The sequence below is a fragment of the Dendrobium catenatum genome, unplaced genomic scaffold (assembly GCF_001605985.2).
Source record: "Dendrobium catenatum unplaced genomic scaffold, ASM160598v2 fragScaff_scaffold_1593, whole genome shotgun sequence".
Lineage (NCBI taxonomy): Eukaryota > Viridiplantae > Streptophyta > Magnoliopsida > Asparagales > Orchidaceae > Dendrobium > Dendrobium catenatum.
Window position 1 is genome coordinate 840,882 of NW_021320055.1, and position 24,191 is coordinate 865,072.

The following is a 24,191-nucleotide window of genomic DNA, read 5'->3' on the forward strand; positions in this document are numbered from 1 at the left end:
AAAAAATTAATTATACATAATTATCTATTAGTTTTTTATTATTATTGCATGTGGTATATGCTTTAATCTGTTGAGTCAATTGAGGAACAAATAATCATATAAACATTTGTGTTGAAAAGAAGAATTGATTATTCATCAAAACCTCCATCAACTTCAAAAGTTTGAATGAAACTTACCATCAAATTTTGTTTAAGGACTATACAAATGCCAAATGTGCATTATATATTCTCTAAACAATTATCATTTCTCTAATTATTTTAAACAATTATCATTTCTGTTTTTTTCCTTCTACACAACCTTCTAATAGAAATGACAAAATATGAAAAATAAAAAATATTTTCTATTGAATTTAGCCTTTGGAAAAGAACAAGTAAAGAATATGATTCATTAATGTAACTGAGTTAAGTCGACTCGGTAAACTATTCGTTACATAAATTTGATTCGTTAGTTTGTGAACTGACTCGTTTAAAAATGTTATAATTCAAAGATTTTAATCATTAAACTTTTAATTTTCAGAATAATTTCTTTTGAAATATAGTAGCTAGTTTCAGATGTGAGAAAGAGAAGCAATTAAGCATAATTAAATAAGATTAATGACCTTAATGAGAAAAGAAAGAGAAGCGGCTGAAAGCCTATCAGCTCCTCTCCACTTTCTTCTTTCTGCTTAAGAGACAAAGTACAGTTAATAAGTAAAAACAGTAATCTGAACATCAGAAGATGTACTTAGCTGGTAATTAGGAGAAGATAATCCTTCATTTTAGCCTTAAATAGGTTTATTACTTTTGATTATTTTAGGCAAGAAATCAGTAAGCTCTCTGTTTGATGACATCAAATCCCATCTCAGTAGGATCAGTGGCTTGAACTTCATAGTGGACTCCATCAAGAAGCCTCCTCAGTCCTTGTTTTGATGTTGCATAGAGCATCTTTGCTCTAATCCTTGATGCAGCAGGAGACCTGAAAAGGAAAATAATTAAAAATAAAATAAAATGAAGAAGCACAATTAATATTTATTTTGAGCATTATATAGATTCATAATCTCTTTGTTCTCATTGTCATTATCATTAAGTCTATAAATTAATAATTATTATTCATTTATATCTGTTGAGTATTGTACATTTATCTTCAATAATAGCAACACATATTTGTCATTGTTAATGTCATCATTAGGCTCATTCCAATTATATTGTACAAGAGTTGTTAAAAATATTCTATCTGCCCTTTTTTTCCCTTAATTTGCTGAAATTAATTTTATTTATGTGCATTCAACCCATCTTCTATCTTGTTGTTAGGTCAAATAGCATCCAATACTGCTAATGATATGATCCTGAGTCGATCGAACTCAAGTTCAAGGTCAACTCGAAGGCATTCAACTTAGGATCTGTTTGGAACAATTTTCTAGTTGTTTGGTTTTTCAAACAGTAACTACAATTTCATTTGTCTACCGTTTTTTCTACTTTGGAAAAATTTCAATGATAGAAAGCCACTTTCTGTAACTATAGTAGCTAAGGCTTCATTTGTGACGGTATTTTTTCACAGCAACTTCACAATCAATTCTATAAAATACTATAGATGTCCCAAACAGACCCTTAACCTCAAGCTGAGCCAAATTTGATGATCATAAGCTTGCTCGATATGATTTCAAATTGAGTCAAATATAACTCAAGAACTTATCAATTTATTTTCTCCTAATCTAACACATTAAAATGTATAAATACATGCTTTTGATCTTAACCTAAAAGCCATAAACTTTAATCTTCTTTGGAAATTGTGAATATTATGTGTGGGGTCTTATGGCACAATGAAGAATTATTAAAGCCAAAATGGAGACAAGATCTAGCTGTTTACAATTGATTCAAGAACTAGTTCTATAGTACACTGTACACCAGTAGATTAATTGATTGCTTCTTCAAATTTATCCCTACAGAATACTCAGTTTTTGTCAGGATTCTAAATATTTGCGAATAATAAAATCACAAATTCCATTAGAATTTCTCATAAAAGTCAGGTTTAGAAGCAGATTCATGTCTTATGTCAATTAAATATTACAGCTGCTGTGTCAGAACTGAGTCATTAGGGTTTATCAATGCACTTGACGATGATGGCAGAAATTAGTAAATTAATCGAGTGAGGCCTAAATATCAGTAGCATAGAGAAAGGGGAGGTACCAAGTGATGAAGAACATTCTGCTCTTCTGACAATTGTCGACGGTGACGAAGTCGAAATCGAAGACGGCGTAGCGACAATCGTCGGCGGGGAGGGAGGCGGCGAGATCGGCATAGCACTCGGCAGCTCCGCCGAGCTTGTCGACCATGATCGCCTTAGTGCTCTCATCAATCTTAAAGACAATGTAACGGTGTACTCTCTTCCACTTCATCTCCAAGAAGGATTTGCGACATTCCTCCCTCACATTCATCCCCTCAGTTGCCTGCATCAAATTGATTGAAGGAGTTTATATATACAATTCAGCACAAAGCAATACTAAGATCATTGTATGTTGATTCTGTGGAAGTTTACCATCTTGAAAGCCATCGCCATGATCTCTCTCTCTCTCTGTCTCACTGCTCTGTTCTCTGTGTATTTCTTTCTCTCTCTTTTGGGGAAAGGAGAAGGTAGCTTGGAAAGGGAAAGATATAAGAAGATGGGGTTCCAATTATGCCCTTGTTCTTGGGCCAAATTACAAAGATTTATTAGAGAGATAGCGAGCTTATTATATATATAGTTGCTTTTTAATATAGGGAGGGTTAGGAAGAGAATTTTGGATTTTGAAGGGAGTTTAATGTAATTTGTAATTTAGGAGGAGGAATAATTATGGGCTATAGGCGCTGTTTATTTTTGTTTTGATTTTAAAAAATATTTTTATTTATTTTTAAATGAAGGATTTATTAGACTATATTATTTATCTATTTAAATTTCTTCAAATAGAGAAGAAAATATTACAAAGTATATCAAGAATTTGATTTCCTATGACTTTACTAGGGAATGTTAAAGAAAGAATAAATGAAGATGAAAATGATCAAGAAAAATGATAATAAGGCGAAAGCAATCAAGCAATGATAGTTGGATAATGACGATCCAAAACGGTAGTTGGGTGACAAAGTTGAGCAATGGTGAGTCTTACAAAGGCGAACAAGCAATGGCAGTTGGACAACATTGGTTGGGCAATTATGGTCAACCAACTATGGTTGTCAGCAATAATCATGGACACTGCGTTGAAATTCTTCAAAAAATTAATATTTGAATGATGACATCGGGCAATAGTGTTCGGACCATAGAGGTATATTGATGGTAGTCGAGTGACAACATTCTGACAAAGGTGAACAAGCTATGAAAATTGGGCAAAGTCGTTTGAGCAATGATGGTCAATGATTGTCAGCATCGTTCATCAGATAGGACTATGAAGATTTTCAAATATCTAAATTTTTTTCGATTTCAAATCTTTTTCATGTGAAGAATATGAGTATACTTAACTTTCTAAAGTGACATTTTAATAATTCTAGTTGAAATACTCAAACACCAATCCTTATTAATTTCCTAAATCATAGGCCAGTTGTTACCCATTTAAGTGCCTTCATATAACATTAAATTTGAGTGATCTTAAGCTCATTGGACTTTTCTTGTATAAAATTTTGTTTTGATGATAAGCATGCAATATTCAGATATCATTTGATCATTCAAGTAGTTTTATAACATGTTTAGCTATGATCAAACTACTTAATATGGGTTCATGGGCTTCGTTTGGGACGGCTTTATTACTGCTTCTCAAAGCAACTTTCTAGTACAAAAATTCTTTAAATTAAATTTGTTTTTACTAACGTGATGTTTTAGAAAGTAACAATAAGTTATCCCAAACGAAACCTTAAACTCGCATAAGAACACTTTTGATTTTATTGGGCCAACCTCAAGCATTATATATTATTTATTTATTGTGATCATAGTCTTCCTAATAAAAATTCATCTTGTATATATTTCAAATAATTTATTTATTTATTGTGTCAAGATATATGCAATAAATGAGAACAATAAGCCCACCTATGAATGGAATTGGGAGTTTCACTATAGGAACAAAATGTGATATCTTCTATCTTAAATGTTTTTAGCCACGACTGTCTAAACATTTTTTTAATGTTGAGAGAGATTTAAACTTCGGTTGGGACGGCTTTTTTTATGCTTCTTAAAACAGCTTTTTAGTACAACAAATAAAATTTTTCTACTAAAAAACTGCTTCAACAATCAGTAAGAAAGCCGTCCCAAATAAAACCTTCTAAGCTCGCAAATTACTAAATTCTCAATCATTGAAACAATCAGATAGCTATGATCTATAATTACTCTTTTATTACATAAGTATTTTGTAATATTTAAAAAAAAAAACTCTTCAACCCCTACATTTAATAAATTTTAACAATATTTCTATATTATATTTCATTAAAAATTTGATGTTTGGCCCAACACTTTTTAATCTCTCATAAAAAAAAAAAAACTATGTTGATTTAAGTTTATATGAGAGACAAATGAACATAAAATTAGGCTTTGGATAAGCCTCCACCTCTAAAGCAGAGGAAGCTGGTCCCTAGAGTCTCCATCATCTGATCATCCTTATAAGGATGAGCAGAAAGGCCAAAAACAATGAGTGATGGCCATCAAAATCATGCAATAGTATGTCTTCTGCAAAGTTAGATTGAGATATAGGGATATAAGAAAGGTACCCGTAAAGATACAGCTCATTCTGATCTGTTGGTTGATACTTGTCAAGATGCAGATCATCTTAGACTTCGCTTGGGATGACTTTCTTACTGCTTCTTAAAGCTGCTTTTTGTGCTAAAAAGCTGTTTTAAGAAGCAGTAAGAAAGTCGTCCCAAACGAAGCATTAGTATGTTGGCTTACCTTGGTTTGCTGGTTGGTACCTGTCAAGATGCAGCTCACATTGGCCTGCTTGTTGGGATCTTTGACGATCAACCCAAAGGTCTTAAATTCGAGTCTTACGTATCTGATATGTGTATGAATTTATCTTAATTGACCTAAATATCCCTCGAAAAAATATATGTCAAGCTATACACGCATAATTAAGCCAGGCCAAAGACATCTGTAAATAGAAAGAGGTCGAGCAGACGCAACTCTTCTTCGGCATGGCGGGCATGTCCTACAACTTGTGGATGATGATGAGCCATCATCCATGGATTTGGCTGAAGCTTTTGTATGCCAGCATATATAAATCTGCTACAAAGCTGCAATGTGATCCTTTACAGAACCATCTTGGAAAAGAAATTTAAAAATATCATGCAGAATTGGCCACTGTGCTCTTGTCATTGCAAGGGTGTGAGCTTAACAATGGGTCGGGTCGGGTTATGACCCAATTTGATCTGAGTAACGAGTTTCTTAATGTGTTAAATGAATTCATTTATAGGTTTCAAAATCTGATCTGATTAAAAGTTTGACCCATTAAGGCAAGATAGGTTAGATTAGTGTCACAGTAAATCTGACTTGTTTAAGACCCGTTCCAATACATTTTCTTATAAAGGATATGTTCAATAGCTAACGCTAGCGCATCTGTTATGTATCTCATATATGACTCTTAGTTATTATAAATTATATGAGCTAGTTATAGATAACTAATGACTTTATTGCTTAATTTTTTGCTCTTGGTAGTTATATTGCCTTCGGGAGCTCATGTTTTGCACTTATCTATGAATCTTTCTACTGAAAATTTACTTGGATTAAAATTTTATCTGGGATAGCTTTTTTACTGTTTTTTAAAATAATTTTTTAATACAAAATTTTTTTAAATTAAAAATTTTTATACAAACTTAAAAAGCAATAAAAAAAATTGTCTCAAATGAAGGAAAAATTATTAGGTCCTCCCACCTGACGTAGAGCTACGTCCTCCCACCGCCAAAAAACTCGGTTTTTGCTCGGTTTTGCTAGGTATTATTTGATAATAACGAGGAATATCATCATGTGAAGACCAATATCGAGTTTAGGGTTGGGATTGGGCTGAGTCACCTTGAATTGAATTTGTTCATGTAATTTTTAGGCAATTGCGTTATTGCCCACCCTCAAAATATAATTTTAATAAATAAAAAGGATTCTTTAGTTAATTTCAGTCCTCAAAAATTTATTTTGTTAAGATTTTGGGTCCCAAGTTCTGGATGAGAAAAGTAGAGGATTGCGTTAGGTAGTTGATCGTCAGCGTAAAACTTGTCAAATAATCATGAGCCGACACCACGTAGTGGGACAAAGGCTTGATGATGATGATATTTTTTTTATAAGGTTTTGTGGGAAAAAAGAAAGAGATCGAACCATTTTTAGAAGTTTTTAGAAAAAATTTTTCTCTACATAGACTATTTGAAAGTAGTCTTTTGAGGTGAAAGCATACGAAAATTTGTTATTTTGTATTTGTTAATTTTTAATTTATTTTTAATAAAGTACATATTTATTAATTACTCCCTTTAGAAAAATAAAGAGAACAAGTTACGCAAAAAAAAAAAGTAAGAAAAAAGTTAAGATAAACTTGAAACAAATACCGAAGATACTCATTTAGTACTAAAAAATTGTTTTAAGAAGCAGAAAGAAAACTATCATAAAAGAAGTCTTAGATTTCGGCTTCGTTTGGAACTACTTTTTTGTTAATTCTTAAAGCAGTTTTTTAGTTAAAGAATGAAAAATTTTATACTAAAAAGCAACAATAAAGTCGTCCTAAAGGAAGTCTTCATTTGGAAAAATTATTAAGCCCTCCCACCTAACGTAGAGCTACGTCCTCCCACCGCCAAAATCGGGCTAAAAAATGAGAAATACCAAGCAAATACCGAGCAATACCAAACAATAACGAGGAATATCATCATGTGAAGACCAATACCGAGTTATACCGAGCTATACCTAACAATACCGAGCAATACAAAAAAATACCTAGTTTTTCCTAGAAAAAACTATGTATTTTTTTGTATAACTCGGTATTGCTCGGTATAACTCGGTATAACTCGATATTGGTCTTCACATGATGATATTCCTCGTTATTATCAAATAATACCTAGCAAAACCGAGCAAAAACCGAGTTTTTTGACGGTGGGAGGACTTAGCTCTACGTCAGGTGGGAGGACCTAATAATTTTTCCATTGACAGGCCCTCCTATCAATTCGTTGGTTCAATATTTTTGAAATGTATTACACTTACTGGTTTAATCTATATTGATTTCAGATCTATCAAAGCAAATAATTAAGACCAATTATCACACACGTGCACAACGTTTTGCGAATTTTAGAACACGACAAACCCTAATTGATTTTTTAGGTTCCCTTAGGCTATCGAAGTTCCAACAGAAAACTAACAATAAAGATGGGTGTTGTCATATCCCAAACCTACGGCAAATTATTAGGTTCGTCATTGGACCTCTTTTTAGGTCTGAACGTCCACTAAAAATTTGTCACGTGGAATGTACACATGTCTGCGGAATTTTAAGTCAAGCGCGTCAAAAGCGCAGGTAAAGAGCAGTCAAAACGCACCTAAAACACAGTCTAAAAGCACAGTCCACGTGACAAGTTTTTATTGGATGTCCAGATCTAAAAATAGGTATGATGATCAGACCTAATAATTTGTCCAAACCTACAGCCTACAACCTACATCAGTAAATAAATATGCAAATTTTTATTAAAAAGTAACAAAATATCTTTCACATAAAAGCATGGCTTTCAAAATCAGACCGGACCTGTTTAAATAGTGTATAATTTTGTGCAACATTTAATTAATCAAACGCCAATACAATGTTATATTAATTAATCAAATTAATAGTTAATAGAAATTGTATAATTTTGTGCAACATTTAAAATTTTTGACATTAAAAATATTCACATCAGTTTTATGAGAATTATTTCATAATTTATTATTTATTTTATATATTTTAATCGTGTTATTATTTATTACGTCATATGGACCGGTCAAATCATGAACCTCTCCTTCCGGTTCGTTGTCCGATCCGATTTTCAAAACCTTGCATAAAAGTCTAAATCAGGCAGAGACCTTTTTAAATAAGGTATTAAAAAGGTAAACATAAGCAAAAAACACTGCATATCAATCACAAAAGTCTTTTATCCATACGTACGTTGGAAACAGGTAAACATTACACAAATTATTGAAATCCATATCACAATAGAGGCATCTCAAGTAAATATATATATGGACATACCAACAATAATAACAACAATATCAAACTTTTATTCCACTACGTGGGGCCAACTACATGAATCATTTTTCTCCATTGTGTTCTGTTAATAGTCAAATTCTCATTTAAATCTAATAAAAAAAGATCATTTAACAGGATCGTTGCCAGGTTTCAAATCCTTGACGAGAAAAATAAAGGGTTGCGTACTTGCATTAGGTAGTTGACAATCAGATAGTCGACAATCAGTATAAAACTTGTCATATAATCATGTTATGAATCCTTTAATGCATATACCAAATTTTAAGGTGAAGAATCTAAATAATCTAAATTCAGCAAAAACAGCATGTTTACAAGAGTAGCATAACGCAAGGAAATGTGATATTAATTCATCCTCATAGAATAAAAATAATCAAAATTACATTTTACAAATTCTCTACAAAATATGGAGAAGGAACAAACCATATGATACAATCGCTGGGAAGCAAGCATCGTCTATCTTTGGGTCGGTTCGTTTGGGACGACTTTCTTCCTGATTCTTAAAACAGCTTTTTAATACAAAAATGAAAAATTTTGTACTAAAAAACTGTTTAAGAAGCAGCAAAAAAGCCGTCCCAAACAAAACCTTAATCATCATTAAATATGTAGTGAATAAACTGACCTCGTTAAACCTCATTATCCCAAATGCTGATGCAAAGGACTCAGAAATAAAACATAATCACGCTAAGAAAGGAGTTCTGGAGTCTAGAGATGACCTGTGGTTTCTGCTGAGAGGAAGCAGAACAAAAACCTCGTGAATGTCCTGTTTAGAAACTTCGGCTTTGTCCCTATCAATGGCATAACAAATGTATATAGTGTCGATAACATTTTCGAGCACATGGATGAAGTAGCCCAGCACAATCATGAGAAGCAGCCACGCCAGAACTGCAATGTAGTACGTCTCTGTGCCGAGATCATTGATAGCCTTCAAAATTGCAAAAGCCTGCAACAGGAACAGGGGTAAAAGGGTTAAGCAGATATCTGGATGCCAAATACTTTTCTGGAAGGAATATGATAGAAATCACTTGTAGATCTCAAGTATTTCATATCAATCTTTGGAAAATGGAGAGAAAACTCTTCCAAATTCCAATGAAAATAGGGGGAAACAGTAGATTTTATTGCAAGAAATCATTAAAGGAAGAAAAACACACAAAATAGAAGTGATCCTCAACTCAAGAGGAGGATTGATCTCTCCCAAATCTCTAGATGCCGCTAGAGCTCAAAAGAAAACCTAAATCTAGGAGATCAAATTTTAGCCAAATTCCAGATGCCCTAACCATAGGAAAACAAACTATTTAATGCATACAAATCAAAAGGAAATCCCTAAATAATCCGTACATTCAAATTTCCCTCTCAAATCCCTCAAAATTCCTTCCAAATCTGCTCTTTGGACTCGGGTGGCTTGCCCGCTGCGTAAAAGAGAGGCGGACTTCGCCGCCTATTTCGCACAGGCCGGGTCCCACGTGGACTGGCTGGACCGGTCTAAAAGAATACATACTTTCATGCCTTAGCAATAGAAGCAACAGCAGTATTTAAGAACCTTTATTCAGTTCAAACAAGTGATGCAGGTATGATTTTTTACCAACATATTAGCATGGTAATAACAATGAGAGCAAGAAAAAATTAAGCCCACTAGGTATCGATTATGCTTACACAATGTCAAGCCAGCCGACCGATCAAATGAAATATCGATTACCATTGACTTTTTATCAGTTTCGACAGTCTTTTGGAGTCTTCCAATTACTTCATCAAGTTTTTCAAGGACTTGACAAAGTTGTTTGGAGTCTTCCAAAAACTTTCCTTTAAAATCTAGTATAGTGTAGTAAAGCTGACTTGACCATATATATGGTATTTAGATGTTCAATTTTGTCACTTGGTAGCCTCATTTGGGGTAAGCGGTGTTCATGCTAATGGAGCTCATATTTCAAAAGAAAATACTGTATTTGTTTGGAATCAAACCCATAAATCGCCAGCCATCTACATGCAAACATATCTTCTGTCACTATAATATTAAACTAATTTGCCAGTTTTTGAAAACCGGCACCGATTCAACGCTTAACCGGTTTAATTGTCGGTTCATGTCTAGAGCGGTTTTTATAAAATTCTGGACCGACCGACGGACATGTTCACGGTTCAACCGGTTGAACCGGTCGGTCCGGTCCGATTTTTAAAACATTGCTAATTTGTCTCAAGGGTTGCTCTGTGACAAATTAAAGGTTTTAGATAGCTTGGGCCTTCGTCAATGACAACACCAGGTAATTACTCGAGCAAAAACGAGTAGTTATATGCAAAAGATCCAAACCTATCTTCTTCCATTTCTAATAGCACATATTCCTTCAACTGAAGCTGTGGATATGTCAATCGCTTACAATTTGATAGATGGAGGCGCATAGAAGAAAACCTTGAGTACACAACTTCAAACAAGTCACATGCACAAATTGGGTCTATCATACTACAAGAATTCAACATACATAGATCAAAAGAGGAGATCACTCATACATCACTATTAATTGATTCCAAAAACAAACTAGAAATCCCATTTTATAGAAATAAGGTTCAAAAACATGGAAAAAATTTTAATATCAGTTTTGATCTTATTCTAAAGTATATTTAAAGATATCTAACCAATCAAATTCAAGTATAATATAATCCAAATAAAAATAATTCAACTTAATGTGAAGAATATATATATATATATATATATATATATATATATAGATAATAAATTAAGCCAAAATGAGTAAGGGATTAAAAAGCCAAGAAAATTGATCCAGTTTAGCTCCTTTATAGCTTAACCGTTTGATTTTTGAAAAAATTGATCTTTTTACACTAAATTAGCTTAAATAAACTGCATCGTTGAAATTTCCGGTTGTTCTCCACCCTAAAAACTATTTCTTAAGAGTACCTTTTTTTTTTTAATTTGACCTTTTTCTTTACTCAATTATGCATGTCATTTAAACTTCACAATGAAGCTTCCTTTTTATTTCAACAAAAATGATTTAAAAAATTAAACTGATACAACCAATTTCAATAAGCTTTATAGCTGGTGATTGCAATTGTTCTAAACATTATTAACCATTACTTCATGGCATTAACAATTTGATCTTTGGTTTGCTCAATCCTTCCACCTGCTCGGGTAAAGGCAGCAAGTGTCATTTTTAAATTTCAAAATGAAACTTCCCAGAATTTTTTTTAGGAAATCGATTAGATTCTGCAGCAACCAGATTTGATCTGCAAGACAATAAAGATGATGTTTCATGACACTACTATTAACCTTATTTGATGCGGACATCAAAACGAAGATTTGGCGCATCTATCACAGGCGGCGTCGTAAATCGACGACCGTTATTTAAATTTTCATTTATGTATTATTTTCTGAATTTTAGCTCTTGTTTTATGTATTTCCTATTTTACCCTTAGGATAGTTTAGGTGAGTGTTTTGGCCCAAGGGGCATTTTTGTAATTTTTTATTTTCCCATGTTATGGCCTATAAATACGGGCCTTAAGCTATTGTAATGGATGGTTGATTAATATGAAAAATTGTTTTCCACACTTTTGTTCTTCTTGTGAGAGAGCGTTAGTGAGATTCCTATGAGAGGAATCGAAGTTGTCACCAGCCGCAGGATGGGTCCGGGCTCGTGATTTGAGATCCCTTGGAGAGGGAGAATTGTATCACCCACCAACCTTGGAGACGGCCGGGTTCGTGGTTTTCTCTTTGCATCTTTTGTTTTATCTCTATCTTTCTCGTATATTCTTGTTCATCTTCTTTCTCCCCTCTTCATCCACCCAAGTTTTTCCCTTAGCTCCACCTCCGACCGCCCACCTTGCCGCTCCATCACCACCCGACCTCCGTCCACCCACCTCCTCTCCGCTCATGACGGTTTGAAATTTGAAATTCAAATTTCAAATTCTTCCCAAAATTAGAACGTCTATATTTGGAAAGTTTGTAAATGATTTATTTGAATTTGACATTATTGCTTAAATTGGAGATCCTAATTTTGGAAACTGTCCAAGTCATAGCTTTTGAATTTTAAATTAATTTGGGATGAGATCTTTCTTCCCAAATTTAATTTATTAATTTGGGCCAGCATTAATTACCCTATTAAGTCCCCAATTAAGCATTAATGTTGCCTCTTAATTTGAAATCAATTTTCAAATTAAGCCCACCAATCTCCTTGGCATTAATTTTTATTTCTTCCATCACTCTCCTAGCCGTAACTTTCAAGGGAATTCAATTCCTTTCCTTAACAGTTCTCTCACCTGCCCCCTCTCAATTTTGAAAACCGAAAATTAAGTCCCTCTCTCCCAATTATCCTCTCCACCTCCATTTTCCTATTGGGTTTGATCTTCCAGCAACCTGAAACTCAAGACATTAATTACTTACCTAGGTTGAGAAGGGAATAATTTGGGATTAAATGTCCTGCTGCTGGCCGACTCTTCCAAGTCCATCACATGGGAATTCCTCCACTAGAAGCTTTCCAAGTTCCTAAGCAAAGCCAACGACCCCGTTCTACATCATTATTACTTTGGATTTTAACACATGCATGTATCCAAAAACCAAATTTAAATATTTTAGTGTGGAAAGAGCGATGATGATGGCAATGGGATGAGGATCTATCAAGTTGAGCAATTGAGTAATGGTGGGCTGAGTCGAACATTGGAGTAGGAGGCTGGACACACCAGTGAGGACAGACGGCTGAGGCGTCGACCGAGTCATAGTTGCGGCCATGTCTAGGTCGCTTGTGCGTGAGGACGAATCACAGAGGGGGACAAGCAGGGTCAAGTGTGGCTACTGCGTCCGTGAGACAACGATAGAAAATCTTGCGTGCGGCTGAGGTAGACGAGGAAGTGGTGTCGGTGGGGGTTCCTGCGTGCGAGGTCATTCGAATGAGAGAGAGAGGAGAGCGGCCCGGGCTGGGGTTCCTGCGCACGGGATTGTGCGAACAAGAGAGAAACGAGCGGGATGGGGTTCTTGCCTGCACATGATACAGAGAAGTCAAGAGGGAGAGAAAGAGAGCTCCTATGATGATTCCTGCGTGCGACTAGAGAAGTCAAGAGGGAGCGGGCCTTCGGGTTGTTCCTGCATGCGGCAAATAGAGAATGAGAGGAAGGGAGTTTGGTTTTTTCTACTACCGTATGAGGGAGTTACATGAGCAGGGAGGTTATAAGATCGTGGGTAGTGGATTGGTGGTTAGAGGTCAACACATCCTTAGTATCTTCTTTGTGCAAATATCTACTAGGTCACTTATTCACAAAATGATGTAGTTGGTTATATCTAAAACAAGCCTCTATAAATTTTGGATCCTGATGCAATAACTACCATTTTTCTTTTAACTCTTTATTGGAACTAGTGTCACTACTCCGACATTTGGTTATGCTAGACTGATTCCTCCTGGACCATCCAGCCTGGACCGGCAATCGTATATAGCAGGCAGAAATTCCGCTTGTAGTAATCCCACCCCCCTTTGGGGTGGGGCCCGGGGACGATTTTGAAAGAGGAGAAGGGAGCGGCTAGGAGAGAAAAAGAAAGGGGTGTTTTGGTATTTTATTATGACAATTTTATGCTTTAAATAGATTGTTCATAGGGTTTAATTTTTTTCTTCTTCATGCTTGTGTTTGCTTAAATTAGGGTTTCTTAAGTTGTGAGAGCTCTAGCCAGCGGCTACTAATTTGGGAGAGCTAGATCTTCCTCTCCAATTGAAGATCCAATTGTATCAAACTATTTTCTTTCATATTTCTTGCAATAAAAAGTTTCATGGTGTGTTCTTCTTCCCAAATTATTCTTGCGATTCACTGATTTGGTGGAAATTGAATCTAATTCCTATCAGGTTAATTGGGTATGATTACTTTGGCAGGAGAAATTCCCAACATACAAAGTAATTTCTTTAGGCGTAAAAAGCATTTTATCGATGTTTTGAATGTAATGCTAGTTGGAAAAACTCCTCAAGAAAATTAAGTTATGTAGTGTCATTTCTTTTTGATGTTCTAATCATAAGCAAATCCTAAACCTCAAAAGTGTTGTTTTCAGATCTTTCCTAATTTCAAAATGTAATCACAACTCTTCAAGCTAATTCATTTACTCTATCATATCCCTAGTTGTTTTAGTGAGTCGAGAACATAGAGCGGCCGGCCAACAACAATAAAGTAAGGGCAAGTATTTCTCTTTCAACAGCAGTTCAATTTCAGCTCACATGATTATTGATTAAAGCCCTAATGATTCCCTTTGTCATTTTACACCTATGCAAAACATTTTTGCTTGGTCAATAGGCATTAGGTTTGCAAACCTTATCTCTCACTAGACATCATTTTCAATGAAAGATACTACCAAGTTGTAAAAGTCTTTTGGATCTATTCTCTAATTGAAAGTAGATGCATCAACTTTGGCTTTCCAAATTATAAACTCCTTAATATCATAAGTTTGTCTCTTATGCTTGTCATAATTTTCATTAGTGCATCCTCTGACCTCCATCTTGAGTGTTTCTTTCATGGCAAGTTTCTCATCTCCTAACAATATTTTGAATAGTTCTTCATTAAGGTTTGACTTGTAATCTAATTCTTGTGGACGTATTCAGTCAAATTCAACGGTGACATGTCACTCATTAATTTATTTTATTGCAATATTCTGTTGATCATAGTTTGTGAGTAACTTTCTTAATTGATTTTGCAAGATAGTTAAAACATCGTCATTATGGTGATCATTTAACTAATCCTGATAATTAGCCCTTTTTACTTGACTCTACTACCAACTTGATGTAAGACAATTAAGGGTCTAGGGTTAAAATGTAGCATAAGATGAGATGCACGATAAAAACAAATGAAAAACTTGAATTTGTGGGTTGTCAGTCCTCAACGTAGGTAAGAAAATTAATCACTTCAAATGTAGAAAATAATATAAAGGCTTCTTTCATTCTAAAAGATTATTTACTAGTCGCCAAAATCTAAAATTCCAAAAGGAAAATAATAAATAAATATAAAATTTCACCAACGCCCAAGTCCACATCAACAAAAAGAATATAGCATACATTACTTGAAAAGAGTCCAATCGTGCACACAAACCAATGACTAACAAATTAAAGTAAGGACAATGATAGAACTAAATGGAATATCAAGGTCACATGCTGGTATAAGGAAACTCGTACCAAAAGTAGTCGTTAACACTTAACACCGGTGAAATACACTGTTGACCTCCATCAAACTAACATGCACAAAAGAATTGAAGCAAACGAGAATTTTATTGCAATACTCAATGTTCTTTCTCTTTTACATGTCTTGAAAGTTCTATAGTTCTATTGATAGAACTCTGAAAACCCAAAGGAGCCCACATACACGAAGAATACACATCAAACTAACATGCACAAAAGAATTGAAGCAAACGAGAATTTTATTGCAATACTCAATGTTCTTTCTCTTTTACATGTCTTGAAAGTTCTATAGTTCTATTGATAGAACTCTGAAAACCCAAAATGAATCAATTCTCAAAATTCACCTTTAGTTCTCATCAACTCTTGCATGTTATGACCTGATCTGAGTACCGATCCAATTATCTTGGTAAATGTGTTAACTTACACATTCAAAGATTCGACCAAAACCAATTATATAAAGGTGGGTTGAATTAAAGTTGAGGTCACCCGATCCATTTAAACCCTATATGTATATGCATATGTTTATATAAACTTGTTACAAAATTCTAGTGAATTAAGGATACCAAAAAAAAAAAAAAGCTAACCCTCAGGCCTTCATTGTTAGCTTTTCATGAATCTTTATTTATTGAAAATTTCATTGTATCAACTTGTTAGAAAAGATAGTAAAAACCATTTGATGTTTAGATTTCTTGAAGCCGACCACACATAGTAAGAAAAAAGCTTCTTGTTGTTGTTGATGATGTTTAAATTTGTTAAAGAATTAGCTTGGTCTTTTTTATTTTTATGTAAATAGTAGTTGTGATAATTTGCATTTATATATGAGTAAGTTATCATTTCATTGTTCTTTAGTTTGATTCTAGATAAGATCACCCAAATTATTAAGATTAATCTCTTCCTAACTTTCTATGGCAGCCAGCCAGCCACCAATAGCATATCTCCTTTATCCTTGCTATAAGAGTTCAAGCACTTTCGGGTCAACCAATAATCCAATCAAATAACCTAACCCCAACATGGGCCATGGATCGGATCTATAACAGCCCCAATCCAATCCAAATTTTAATCTAGTTCAAATGTTATTTGAATTGGATCTAGGCCATCCAATCCAAATTTTAATCTAGTTCCAAAGTTATTTGAATTGGATCTAGGCCATGGTTAAACCATCCTTAAACCAACCCATTAACAAGCCTACGTAACACGAATGATCGACTTGGAATATCAAAAAGCAATTAAGACAACACTATATAGTCGATCAATGTCACCTTGGTTGACAGCCTTCATTGATGAAGGTTTTATCTCATGTATTTTTTTTTGTTCAAAATAAAAAAAATTTAGTTGACAAAATCATGGAGTACTTTGCGTCAACAAACAAACGCAATGGCCTGTGTAGACCACCACATCAACATGGATAAACCCAGGCTAAAGGCTGACAAATTCAAAAGTATTATTCTTAAAAAATTACACTTGAGATTATAGTTAAGCTTATAGAATAAAATTTATTTATTACAAATGTAATTATTTTATAAGAAAATTGATACTTGGAATTGTAGGTGAACTCGTCTAGATGTTTTGGGTCAACATGCATCTATTTAGCATGGTTATTTCCACTAGAGCTGATGGACAAAATGTGAAAACTCTATACCATTTAGAGGATCACAATTGGTTGAAAACTAGCAAAATCCTCTATGCCAAGATTTAGCACGTATATAAATGAAATCCTGTTATACATGACATTAATGTATAGCAGACCTAAAGTGCTTATTGCACAAAGAATTCTCTAAATATAAGAATGATGATATGCATCCATTTACAATAAATATCATGTTATTTACTTTTGTCTGCAGTCTTTAATTTCAACTCATATTGATGGGGACATCAGAGCGTGGAAAGTCTATCAGAGACGTGGTTGTTGATCTACGGTCATGATTGAGTTGATATATTTCTGAGTTGTATTATTTATTTTCTTTATTATTTTGTCATGTTGTATTTGATTTATTAGTGTTTCCGTTTTTACCCCTTACTTTAGGGAGGTCGTTTGTAAACCAGTGGGCGTTGTCGTCTTTTTATTTTCTTGAGTCTTTGTACGACGCTATATATAGCCTCATTGTTCTCTTTTCATGTTAATGATTGAATGATAAAAAATTTTCCACATGTTTTGAGTTCTTATGAGAGCTTGAGAGAGATCGGAGTGATATCTCTAGGAGAGGGAGAATTGTGCATCACCCACCAACCTAGAAAAGTCGGGTTCGTGGTCTTAATTTCTATCTCTTTCCCTTCCTCCTCCCACCACCACCGACGGCCCTATCTTCCCCTCCCCACCCCCAGTCCAAGCTCCACCCGAACCTAGAACCACTGGCCCTCCACCCTCACCGAATCCCTCCATCCCCTTCACCCCACCGAAACCCCACACAAAGCCCCACCACCCGCCGGCCCTCTTCCCCCCTCTCTCCCTCCAAAATTCAAATCTCCACCTTATGCACCTTCCATAAATGATCCCCCCTTAATTTGGGAATGCTTAGTTTCAAATTTCAAATTAATTTGAACTTGAAATTTTCTTTCCTAACTTAGAAAATCTATTTTAGGAAAGTTCCTAAATTAAAACTATTTGAATTTCAAATTAAAATTGGATTTAATTAAAACCTTTCCTAATTCCTAGACCAAAATTAAGAAGCTTTAATTCCCCTCCATTAAGCCCAATTAACTCCCCTTAGCCACCGGCCCCTATAGATTGGATTTGGGAATTTTATTTCCTAAATCCCCATCTCCCCTTTTGGAAAGATTTCAAAAATCTTTCATCCCTCCTTGGCCGAAAATCCCTAGCCCCACCTCAATTTATTTCCAATTGGAGAGGTTCTTCATTGGAAATAAATTAAGCCCCTCCCACCCTTCATGCTCGCTGCCCCCCTCTCTATATTCTCTCTTCCTTTAATTATCTTCAATCAAGAGGATAATTAGGAAGTGTTTGAATTAGAATTCCCTCCACCTCTCCTAAAATCTGAACCAAATCCCTTACCCTTGCTCTCATCATTGGCCGGCCACCTCCATCCCTTTTCCCCTCTTGATTTCTCAAGATTATCTCCTCCCTCTCAAGAGGAGTCTTCAAGGGGAGCATCGACGATCGTCTTCAACATCTAAACCTTCAAAGGTCATGCATGACCGATCCAAATCTTGATTACGGTCTCGCCTACGACGAACAAGGGTTTGTTAGCATCCTCCACTCCACCTTCTTCGAGGTCAATCCGAACATCGACAAGACCGTCGAAGAGTACGTAGAGCGCATTCAGGACACCCTTGTCGAGGCCATAGAAGAACAACTTGTCACCGTTCAGTGGAGGATTGCAACTCAATCGTGATAAGGGTTTAATAATCTTCCTTCTCTCGTATTTTGATTGTCTAACCTGTTCTTGTGATATGATTGATTCATGAAGGTCTTGTTCATCTATTTCTGCCGAGCCTAGTAATCATAGGACTTGAGTTTGACCTCTATGCTTCTAATCTCATTGTTAGCGTAGGGATTTTGTTTGAAAGCTACTTACTTCGCATTTTATTGATATTCTACGTTATTTTGATAAATCAAGCATTTGGCAAGTGGTTTAGCCGAAGCGTAGGCATCCCTTTCTCGTTTTATTTTGTCGTTTTAAATTGCTAAGAAGTTTTAATCATACTTGCTCTTATCAAGGAATCGTGCAAATTCTTATCGCATTCATTAAAAGCATCTTAGTCCTACATCACATATAGTCTACTATCTTTAATCCTAGCCCAAACAGCATAAGAAAAAGTGTTCCATTTTATATTGACTCAAGAGATGGCACATTTAAAAAAATCTAGATATCTAAATGTGACTTTTTTGATGTCAACTGTTTGACTACTATTCAATTTCAAAATATTTTGCACCCTGTAGAATTATAATATGATAAGATGTTAGGAATCACAGAAAGATGCAGTTTTCAAGCTTGCTATTATGGAACTCTAATTAAATGCATTCAAACATGAAATCTAACCAACAAAAATTGCATAAACTAACTGATCAAGTCTCAAAGCAGAGGTCCACGTGATTGTACTTACGGCAATTGCATACAACGTAGAGATGACAAAGATTAATCCAACGAGAATTCGAGTTGACACAGTCTCCACAAAAGCAGCAGAGAGAAGATTTCGTCTCAAAAGCTCATATGTCATCTTTGCAGCAGAGCAGTAGTTTTCACCCGTTATTGCAGCAAAATTTATGGTGAATTTATTGAGAAAGTCAAATGCAGTGAGCAAAAAATTGGCACAACACCGAAGTAGTAGTTTTATAAAGCCTACAGCAATATCTTCCCTTCTGGCACTATCTACAATAGCCCGTACAAAACGAACCACACCTAGTACCAATCCTGAAAAACATACCGTACCAAAGGAGGGGCCAAAAGCATTTCTGCAATAGCAAAGAGTAAACATGAAGAAAGCAAAAAAAATGATGAGTGAACTAAAATAATAACAAATAAAAAGTGTTCATTAACAACTTAATTGGTAAATTGGAATGGAAAAATTTTAATTTAAAGAATCAAGGAAACTATGAAAACATTAACTTAAGAAACATTGAACAAGAGCTAAAGTTACAAACTTCATTAAAGGGATGAAGTGATATTGATTTTATAGCATATGATATGTATTAGAGTATCAAAAACTACAGATATATACATTCCAGACCACCATGTCTCTATCCTGCTTTAGATTCATAACTGAAGGTCAAATTTTATGATATTTACTTCACTTACAAAAAATGATTTTGGTTTTTTTATACATATATGTAATCCAACGAAATGACTTTGCTTAGCACTTCTTTGTTTGGACTTTGAGCGAATTTAATTGCAAACTCTTGTTAAGAGAGCTAGTAAAATCAGTCTCATCATCCTCGAATCCAAGTCCTTATGGTGAGCCAAGACACCAAATCATTAGGCCAGGGTTGATTGTGTACCATGCTTACTACTTACAACAACAACAAGAAGCCTTTATCCCACTATGTGGGATTGACTACATTAATCTTTGTTCTCTACTGTGTTCTGTTAGAGTCAAATTCTCACTTAAATCTAATAAAGAAATATCATTTCTAATATTTTCTAACCAAAACTTTTTATGTCTTCCTCTACCTTTTTTAACATAAGCCAAGTCTAATACATCTACTCTCCTAGAAAATGGGCTATTATCCAATTGCTCATGAATTGCATTGAATTTCTCTTGGTATATCCTAATGTTACGCATCTAAACTCTAAACTATACGTGGGATTGGCTAAAATAAGTAATCAAGAATCAAGATCAAGCAAGATTTCTTCCCACAGCTTCACAAACTATGTTCAGATGAAAGTAATGTCTTAAAAGAACCTACAAATGAGATAATAGCCACATTAATGGATGCAAATTAATAGTCAAGCAACGTGTATGATACTTCTTTCCATTGATTATGTTTCTTTCCATCGACAAGTAATCAAAAGGCTTGACTAGCTAGTTGGAGAAACTTAGGCCAGAACACCACAAGCAAGTCATTTACAGGTCAATAACAATGTTCTTCACATATATATAACACTTACATGGTCTATCTATAAATTATAAACATCATAATCTTCAATGAAAAGCAACAAATGTCTTAAATCCATAAGCAGCTTCAAATGTCTACTGAAAAAAAGCAACTTCAGAAATGTCCCACTGTTCCTACTCTTTCACTAACCATTTCCACTTCAGAATTCTACTAACTCTAGCCCAATTCGACTAAGCCAACAAGTCTCCATTAGCTATACACTTAAGGAGTCTCTTAAGAAAATAGTATAATGGTAAAAGCAAGGTCCACAGTTAATCTACTAAAAATTTCAGCATGAACTGCAAAGCAAAGTAAACAAAAAGGAAAATGCTAATGGTGACATACCTCAAAGAATTCCTTATGCTGTTACGGGGCTTAACCCCCTCCATGGAGAAGTACCATTGAGCAACTGTTCCACTAGTCACATAAACCTTCGCTTCTAACATAGTCGCAAAGCTCCATAACATTGTAATTATGGCCAATGCAAAGTACGCAGGCACCCAACGATCTTGCTTCCACTTGCAAGAATACAAACCATCATCACCCTCCCTTGGTACAATACTCCCATTAAAAGTCACAAGCACCAAGAACACAACAATCGGCACAAAGTACACCAGCAATCCCAACATTAGACACGGAAGCACACCGAGCAACAGCATGTTGCTGACAAGCGCAGCTGAAGCTATCCGGAGAATATGAACCGTAAGTTTAATGCGGTGCCAATTGGAGAAGATGATCCAAACAACGATCGCGATGAGGAAGAAGACGAAGATGAGTACAAGGATGCGGTAGGCGAGGGGAAAGGAATCGCGACAAGTGACGCCGATTTGACAAGCGACGAACCAGTACACATTGAGGAAGATCGGGGTAAGGACGAAGAAGGGAATGGAGGAGTACACTACTTGTTTGGCGAAATGACGAAGGAGGGATAAAAGGGCGAAAACGATCGGCAAGGCGAGCAACAGAGTGATGACGAGAGTCCAGATGAGATCTCGGAGGAAATGGGAGGAGGAAAAAGAGACAAGAGAGAGTGAATTGAAGGTCGAGAAAAAAGTGGAAGACGAAGGAATACAAGAGGACGAGATTGGGTCGTAGATGAAAGAAGAAGCGTGAGCTCGGTTAGGGTTTCGGCGGACGGATGCGACGATGCCCAGGACGAAGGTGGAGAGAATGAGGAGGATGAATAGGATGAGGAAAGGGAGATCGCGAAGAGGACGGTGACCGTGGTTGTAGATAATTGGTGGGTACTGTTCGTCTTCCTCGGCTGCGAGTGCGACGGCGGAGGATGGGGCGGAGGGGAGAAGTGGGTCGGAGAGGATAAACGGCTTCGTTTCGTCGGCGCTTCCCATCGGAGGGAGGCAACAGGGTGGGAGATCTGAGGACAAGGTGGTTGTACTCTGTTCGCTTCAGCTCGTTTTGGTGCTACTGCTGCTTGTGGCCATGGAAGCGAGAGCAGCAAGGCGACAAGGAACCGGGTCGATGGAGCTCGTCAGCTCAGTGCCTCTCGCTGGCCACAGTTACGGGATGAGGAAGGGAGGCGGGGCCTTCAATATCAATGAACTCGCAACGGATTGAAATAATTATTTAATCGGTTTTCGATCAGATTTATTAATGCAATGAATGATCTGTCTCCCTATTAATAAAAATATATCAGTTTACACAACTCTCCTTGGCCTATTGATTGAGAGCTTAGACTTTCAACTAAGAGGTCCATAGTTCGAGTTTTCAGCAAGCTTATAATCAAATTGAACACCTTGAGAAGTTGAAACTCAATGACACCAAATTCAGTTCAATCCGAGCCTAAATCAATTTTAAAAACTTCAAAGCATTAATTGGATAATCAAACGATATCCAAATATGACATGCATATAGTCGAATCGAGCAGCTCGATGAGACGAATATAACGAGCCTAATATCTCCAAATTATAACATCATTAAGGCACTTAAATATTTGATAAATAAGTATTAATTGAGGGAATCACTATAAAACATCCGATAAAACATTACAAATATATCCTAGATCTTCTCCATATTTATGGATGGTGTCACTCTTAAAAAATTATAAAATACCTCTCATTCTTCACATGAAAAAAGGGAGGAGGAACAAGAGAAGTGCTAAGAGGATCGAAGAATCTTGGAGCTCCACCTCAGCATCACCATTAACGCATCAGCGCCACCAGGCCTTCATTGCTGGACCTCTGTCTGACCATCGCCGTTGGACCTCCATATGATTGTCACTTCTAGGCCTTCCTCTTACCACTATCTCCCTCCGACTACGACTACTCCGACTATCATCGTCTGTTGACTACGATCATTTCAACCACCATCACTTGTATATTACAGTACCTTTCGACAACCATTGCCCGACTATGATCCTTCCTATCATTGTTGTTCATCTACAATCCTTCCAACACCCACCGACTATAGTCCTTACAACCACCATTGCTCAACTACGATCATTCCGACTATTATTGCCCAGCTACAGTCCTTTTGACATCTGCTGACTATGGTCCCTCCTACATCTATCACCCGAATATCATCCTATTAGTTCAATGAATAGGACAACACTCTCTTGAGGGTAGCTTTGATGTTGTTGAATTCTTGCATCCATGTAAAGTCCTCTATATGATGTATAATGCTATATTGAGCTAACTTCTTCCCCCGGAGAATGAAATCATTTGTAATCAATTACAAATACTAATCATTTAAATTAGGCTAGGCCTTGTGATTTTTCCCATTTTTAGGGGCTTTTAAGTAAAAACTATAGTGTCTCTTATGAACGCTGCACTTATCTTTCTTATCTATTTGTGTTAGATTTTCGTACAAAGCTAAGATGCTAAACTCTATATCTCTATATCATAAAAAATTTCCATGACACAACAATTTGGCGTTGTCTGTGGGAAACGATTATTGGCTGGGGGGAAACCTTTGATGCAACCTCGAAAGGTCGTTTACGTCAACATCTTGAGCACAGTTGAAGTAAGGCAAACCCTTTCCCATGATCTATTATCATGTCCAAAGGAAGCCCCTCAATATTGAGTGCAATCTCATTGTAATAACAAACATGTATTACCTTATCACCCTTTAGTTGTCAATCACTACTGCATCAATTTCATGGAAGCTGATTTGGACTAGGGAGCAACCTTGGTTGCAACTTCAAAGGCCTCGGATTAGAAGTCTGATGGGAGCTCGCTCGTTGCGAAGGTAATCTTCGCCTCCTCCTTCCTTCACGATGGGAGCTAGCTCGCTCGCAAGCTCATAAATCCCGTTGTCCGTTAATTCTTAAATTCGTCGAACTGAGGGATTTGCTAAA

At 35.8% G+C, this 24,191-nt stretch overlaps 2 protein-coding genes across 2 annotated transcripts; both read right to left on the reverse strand.

The window, feature by feature from the left end:
• Positions 1-571: 571 nt before the first annotated feature.
• LOC110104317 (actin-depolymerizing factor 5) lies at positions 572-2,650 on the reverse strand. Its single transcript, XM_020833368.2, has 3 exons — positions 2,515-2,650; positions 2,166-2,425; positions 572-954 (listed from the first exon to the last, which is right to left on the reverse strand). The coding sequence occupies exons 1-3, from the start codon at positions 2,533-2,535 to the stop codon at positions 804-806; spliced, it is 432 nt and encodes a 143-aa protein (XP_020689027.1). The 5' UTR covers positions 2,536-2,650; the 3' UTR covers positions 572-803.
• Positions 2,651-8,495: 5,845 nt separating this feature from the next.
• Positions 8,496-22,453, reverse strand: LOC110104312 (choline transporter-like protein 2). Its single transcript, XM_020833358.2, has 3 exons — positions 21,224-22,453; positions 19,390-19,738; positions 8,496-9,128 (listed from the first exon to the last, which is right to left on the reverse strand). Exons 1-3 carry the CDS (start codon positions 22,225-22,227, stop codon positions 8,865-8,867), a joined length of 1,617 nt encoding a protein of 538 aa, XP_020689017.1. The 5' UTR covers positions 22,228-22,453; the 3' UTR covers positions 8,496-8,864.
• Between the last annotated feature and the right edge of the window lie 1,738 nt (positions 22,454-24,191).

Excerpts from the sequence above, each read along its gene's own strand:
- LOC110104317 (XM_020833368.2), bottom strand. The coding sequence starts at position 2,535 with ATGGCGATGGCTTTCAAGATG. Across the intron at positions 2,426-2,514 it reads TGGCGATGGCTTTCAAGATG|GCAACTGAGGGGATGAATGT; the intron begins GTAAACTTCCAC and ends AATTTGATGCAG. Across the intron at positions 955-2,165 it reads AGAATGTTCTTCATCACTTG|GTCTCCTGCTGCATCAAGGA; the intron begins GTACCTCCCCTT and ends TTTCCTTTTCAG.
- LOC110104312 (XM_020833358.2), bottom strand. The coding sequence starts at position 22,227 with ATGGGAAGCGCCGACGAAACGAAGCCGTTTATCCTCTCCGACCCACTT. Across the intron at positions 19,739-21,223 it reads AGCATAAGGAATTCTTTGAG|AAATGCTTTTGGCCCCTCCT; the intron begins GTATGTCACCAT and ends TTGCTATTGCAG. Across the intron at positions 9,129-19,389 it reads CTACGTTGTATGCAATTGCC|GCTTTTGCAATTTTGAAGGC; the intron begins GTAAGTACAATC and ends TTCCTGTTGCAG.